Source organism: Chaetura pelagica, unplaced genomic scaffold (genome assembly GCF_000747805.2).
Source record: "Chaetura pelagica isolate M959 unplaced genomic scaffold, ChaPel_1.0 scaffold676, whole genome shotgun sequence".
NCBI classification, from domain to species: domain Eukaryota; kingdom Metazoa; phylum Chordata; class Aves; order Apodiformes; family Apodidae; genus Chaetura; species Chaetura pelagica.
Genome location: NW_009953724.1, coordinates 670,931 through 676,967, shown reverse-complemented (window position 1 = coordinate 676,967; position 6,037 = coordinate 670,931). Strand labels below are relative to the sequence as shown.

General features: G+C 59.2%; 1 protein-coding gene across 1 annotated transcript in view; it reads right to left on the bottom strand.

The window, feature by feature from the left end:
- MACF1 (microtubule-actin crosslinking factor 1) overlaps positions 1-6,037 on the bottom strand; it is a 115,671-nt gene that overhangs the window by 105,366 nt on the left and 4,268 nt on the right. The window contains 2 exon segments of the mRNA XM_010000620.1: positions 1,663-1,755; positions 3,347-3,424. Of these exon segments, the coding sequence (XP_009998922.1) occupies positions 1,663-1,755; positions 3,347-3,424 (171 nt within the window).

Below are 6,037 nucleotides of genomic sequence, written 5' to 3'. Positions count from 1 at the left end.
GGGAATGGGGATGAGGAGCCGCCGCGCCGGCTCCTGCAGGGGTGTTTCTCTGCAATTCGGGAGGTTTGCTCCTAAATTCTTAATGCTGAAAGACCAACGAGACCGGCTGCGGCAGCGCCGGTGCTCCCGGCCACACGTCCTGCCCGGCTCCTGCCCCTGCTGCTGCCCAGGGCAGGGGTTTGAGGAACGCGCAGCATCCTGACTCCTCACACCAGCTCAGAGAGACAGGAGAAGGGTAACACACGCCAAAAGCAAGGACAAGACAGAAAACTGGGAGCAGGGGGCACTGGCCCACCCTGAGCTCCTGGCAGGGCTCTCCCTGCCCCCAGGCAGCAGCACTGGGACACGGGGGATTAAGAGGTTCACAATGGAGCTACAAGCCTAGAACAAATGGTTAGCACAGGCAGGGAGGGGACACGCAGGCTCACTGGCACCAGTCCCGCTCCCCTGGGGCCCCCTTGTCACCAATCCTGTCCCCCAGGGCAGGGTGGCACCGTCCTCTCCCAGCTGGGTGCAGAGGAGACCCAGGAGCCCTCTCTGGTCCCCTCTCTGGTCCCCTGCACTAGGGAAGGGCCACCACGGGGACAGGATGCCACCAGCCATGGCCCCAATGGAGGTGACAGTGACTCATCAGCATCCAGACCCTGCTCAACCCCGGCTGCTTCCCAGGACCAAAACCCCAGCAGAGAGCCTCGTCAGCAGCTTTACATCCATTTCATCCCCATGCTCTCCCTCCAAAAGCCTCTTCCCCAGAGATACAGCTCAGGAAGGGCTCACCCAGTACATGGGGCCAGCCTGGCTGTGCTGGCACGGGGGACACGTGTGGCCCAGGCAAGGTGGCAGCTCTTTGGGGTATTGCCCACTCATCCTCCAAAACTGAAAAGCTTCCTTAGGAGATCTCAAAGCCAGGATTAGACTTGTCTGGGAGATGCCAGCAGGGATACAGCAGGTCCCAGGGGCTTGGTCCCACAGGTGACAGCCTGTGACAGCCCTAGAGCTACTGGCACATCCCTAACGAACTGCTGGCAGCAGAACCACCAAGCAAACCTCACAAGCCAATGCAGTGGTGACATTAGGAGCCACTCATTGTCCCCCTGAGGGCACCAAAGCTACAACCAGATAATTTGAGGCTATTATAGACCTGAGACCCTGTTTTGCACAATCATCTACAGCAAATGATTGCCAGAGATGGTCCTAAGTGTGCTCCCCAGGGAGCCTCTCCCATCCCTGTCCTGAACCACTGTCACGCAGGCAGCACTTTCCATCCCAACAAAAGATCCCATGGCTGCACCAACCACCCAAAGGCCCGGGAGCACCTCGGGATAACAGCCCCACATGGGCCTCTCCAAATTTGCTCTTCTCCTCCAGAGACTCAGCTGAGCAAACAGCCACTGCCAACAACCCTGGTGCCAACCAGGAGGTCACGGCAAACAACCCATCATTAGTGATCTCGTTATGTAAATGATGAGAAGAGGGTGTTGCCCACGGAGCCACGGGTCTCCAAGACACAGCAACGTGTGGGGACCCCCCCGGACCGACCCGTGTGCCGGCAGCGCCACGGAACACACGTACACCAGGACAGACACCAGTGCCCTGGGAAGACAAGGTGCTCCCTCCCACCACCCACCACGAGTCCTGCAGCAAGAAGCTCTCAGGCCCTACCTGGAAGTGGAGGATGATGGTCCATATGAGCCCCAGGGTGAGCTTGGGGTTGCCGTCTGTAATGTCATCGTTGCGGATGTTCACCAGTTTCACCTGGAAGAGAAGAGACAAGGTCAAAGCTCCACATCAGCCTCACCCCATGGGCAGTGTCCCCAGCCACACTGTCCCCATGGCCACCCCAAGCACTCCGGAGGGGACAGACACACAAGACCCCAGTGCTTCCCAAAGCAGCAGTGAGGCCACGCTGTGCTCCAGCTCGGGAAGGGGAGAAGGAAGGATTTTTCCATCCACCCAGAAGTGCTTTCCCAGCACTTAACAGTTGCTTTCAGGTCACATGGAGAAGTCCCTAGTCCCCAAAGCCCTGAGCACTGGTGCATAATTTAACAGCTACAGACCACAGAGCATGGTTAAAAGAGGATGGCCCAGCTTCATTAACTCCCTCCTGGGCTCAATCCAAGCTGCTGATTGATCAGCCCCAAATAAGGCAGAAACCCCAGTGCTGCCCTGGCTGAGGGTCCAGCACCCACCAAACCCCCTACAGTGGCAGACTCCAGCCCCAGGCAGTCCCACCCAGGGCTGCTCCCTCCCACCTCTGGGGGTGGTTTAAATGCATCTGCAGTTCCTGAACCCTTGGCACCTCCAGTGGATGCAAACCAGAGCGGTCCTGCCCGGCTGCTGCTCCCACCCTCCTTGCAGCTGCTTTCCCAGGAGCTTCCACATGTTTTGGGCTCCTCTCCCCCTGTGAGTTCCCCACGGGGGTGTCCCCATTCCCCAACACTCCGTGGGACCCCACCAGCTCTAGCAGGAGCATCTGGGGTAAGATGTCACCAGGCCATCTCGCTTCAAAGGAGAAAAAGCTGTTTCATCCAAGCAGAGAAACAAGTTCCCAAGAGCCTCGGGCAAAATGTCTCTATCAAGGGTTGGGGAGGGGAGGAAGGGCTGGAAGCTGCTCATCCTCCCTGGAATGGGGCACGTGCTTGAATTTATTCAGTGCCCTCAGGCCAGCAGAGAGAGAAAAATCTGCTTCAGCATGAACTGGTACAATTTATCATCATCTGGAGGTATCTGAGGAGCATCACAGTGAGGAGACCTGACCCAACAGGTGGAACAGGACACCCAGCCCCAGGGCTGCGGGGGTTTCACCGGCAGAGCCAACAAGTCTCAGGATGCATCCCTCTGCTCCAGGCAGGATCTGCCCGGGGGTGGGCAGGATGCCTGGGCCTTGCTAGCTGCACAGGCCCAAGAGCCAGGAGAGGCCCAGCACCTCTCCCAAAAGCCTGACATGGACTGCAAAAGCCAAAGGGTGACCCTGCCTGGGAGGACAATATGTGCTGGGGCTGAGCAGGAGCTGGCTGCCACGTCTCTCCCAAATCCAGGGGAAGGCACAGACACTCTGCAGCCACTGGGATCTGCCAGGGAGCCCCAGGTGAGGCTTTTGGGGCACAGAAGTGATTCCATGACCCCTCCCCAGAACTAGAGTTTGATCCTTCATTTTGATACCCATTTTTGTGCCCCATGGATGGTTCTGAGAGCATACAACAGGGGGCAAGTCCCTTGACACCCACTGGCACCAAGGGAACAGGCACACCCTGGCCCAGGCTGACACCCTTCCCAAGCCCTGGCCAGGAGAAGGAACCATAAATCCCACAGCTCTGCTTCCAGCTGAGCCAAAACCAGCCCTTACCTGTCGCTGCTTCAGGAAATCCAGGGCGATCTGCACGTTCTGCAGCCGGTGGAAACGCATCCGCCCCTTCTCACGTGGCTGCAAGGGAGAGAAGCAGCAGGTTTAGGTGGGGCTCTCCAGGCTGGCAGCACCCCCCATGCACAGCCACAGCCCCCACATGCCCCCAGGAGCTGCCCCCCAGGCTGAGCGTGACCCCCCTGCACTCCACACCTCCTGATCTATCTTCAAGCGTGAGGCTGGTGAGACCCTGGCCCAGGTTGCCCAGGGAAGCTGTGGCTGCCCCATCCCTGGCAGTGTTGAAGGGCAGGTTGGATGGGGCTTGGAGCAACCTGGGCTGGTGGGAGGTGTCCCCACCCATGCAGGGGGTGGGACTGGATGGTCTGTAAGGTCCCTTCCAACCCAAATCATTCCATGATTTGTGCTCAGGAGGCAAATCAAGTCATTGCTACACAGAATCCTGCATGGTGGGGCATGGAGGTGGGAAGCCCCTGAGATCTGGGCCTGCTCTGAATGCCTCCAGGCCCTGAGGGTCTGCACCAGGCTCAGAGCCAGGCACTGCAAGGCTGCCAGCAGGATTGGCTCAGCCTCTAGATCCCAGGGCAGGATCTCCCCTCCGCCCCTTCTCACGTGGCTGCAAGGGAGAGAAGCAGCAGGTTTAGGTGGGGCTCTCCAGGCTGGCAGCACCCCCCATGCACAGCCACAGCCCCCACATGCCCCCAGGAGCTGCCCCCCAGGCTGAGCGTGACCCCCCTGCACTCCACACCTCCTGATCTATCTTCAAGCGTGAGGCTGGTGAGACCCTGGCCCAGGTTGCCCAGGGAAGCTGTGGCTGCCCCATCCCTGGCAGTGTTGAAGGGCAGGTTGGATGGGGCTTGGAGCAACCTGGGCTGGTGGGAGGTGTCCCCACCCATGCAGGGGGTGGGACTGGATGGTCTGTAAGGTCCCTTCCAACCCAAATCATTCCATGATTTGTGCTCAGGAGGCAAATCAAGTCATTGCTACACAGAATCCTGCATGGTGGGGCATGGAGGTGGGAAGCCCCTGAGATCTGGGCCTGCTCTGAATGCCTCCAGGCCCTGAGGGTCTGCACCAGGCTCAGAGCCAGGCACTGCAAGGCTGCCAGCAGGATTGGCTCAGCCTCTAGATCCCAGGGCAGGATCTCCCCCACTCCATGGTCAGCCCACCAAGCTGGGCTCAGCAAAGAGAGATTTACTAAGGGGGTACAGAGTCCAACCCATCCAGGTGGAAGCAGAGCAGATCTGCTCCACAGCAGGACATGAAGACCCAGGCAGGGACCAGCCATGAGTCCCCACTGATGGTGGAAAAATCCCACCCCCAGCACCAGCCCCTGTGGACCCATCTCAGCTCCTCCATGTGTGGGGCAGGGGCTGCTGCTCCAGGCACCAGCTCTGAACCCCTGGGGAGAGGGGAGAGAGGAGCTGCCCCAGGCTGTGCTGGTGACTGCTGCTGAGGGTGGGTCCAACGACCCAGTGACTGAGCCATTCTGGTACAGGAACCTGGTCTGGATCAGCAGGTTGATGCCCAACTCCTGATCCCAGTCTCAGGCATCACCAGGACGCTCTGACCCATAAGAACACCCCTGTGTTCCCTGCCTGAAAGGGAAGAGCTGTCCCTGCAAAGGGAACATCTCCAGGAAGGTGCCACAGCCCAGCTCCTCCCAGAGGAAGGTGACATTGTGCACAAAGGAATTGTCACCCAGAGGAAAGGGCTGGAGGACAGCCCCTTCTCTGGCACCTCAGCAAGGTTTTGGGGTCTATCCCCTTCGGGGTAACCCTTGGCTGAGGCCAGGCTGTAATTGCTCCCATCTCCACTCTCATGCACAGGGTCACCAGGTGTGTCCCAGACCCCAGGGTGGTGGCATCAGCCCCACAAGAAGGTGCCCGTGCCCAGAGCCTGTCCATGCAGTGGGAGGTGAGGACCGTGCAGGACCCATCCCTGGCCCCTCCCACCCCGTGGAAGGGACACATGCTGTCACACCAGGTGGGTAGTGTGCCCTGACTGCCAGCAGACACCGCAGTGCACGTGCAGATAACCCAGGGAACAGCCTGGGGAACAGGACCACGGCACCAGCTCCCCCTCTCCTCCACCAGCAGAGCCCTCCCTGGGGCGAGGTGGGTGGGTTTGTCCAAAAATACAACCAAACCCCCAGAGAAGAGAGGAAGGTGGGAGCCCCCAAGGGCTGCACTGGACTATCTGACTGCACTCCGGTGTCTGCCAGGGTGATGCTGCAGCTGGGACCGACTCGACCTACTTCTTCATCATCATCATCTTCCTCCTCCCGCTCTTCGCTGCTCGCGCGGCACCAGGCTGGTGCTCTCACCAGGCGAAGGCTCCGCTGAGCTGGAGGCTCAATTTGCTAACGAGGAGGGGAGGGAGAGTGGCCATGGGAGGGTGACACGACAGGGAGACAGAATGGAAACCAAAAAGGCAACAACCCAGGGCAAAAAGGAAAACCAAAGAGCAGGGAGGGAGGGAGGGAGGCAGCTGGATCCCCAGCATGGGAATTTCCCCCCGGCTTTGGAAGCTGAAGAGAAGAGAAGGAGCTGTCTGGATCACCAGGAGTTTAATCCAGTTTTTTCAGCCCCCACAAAAAACCTGATTTGGCATCTGAGGATACAGAGGGAGATCTTCACCCAGATCCTATTTTAGGGGAAAACTAAAATAATTCCT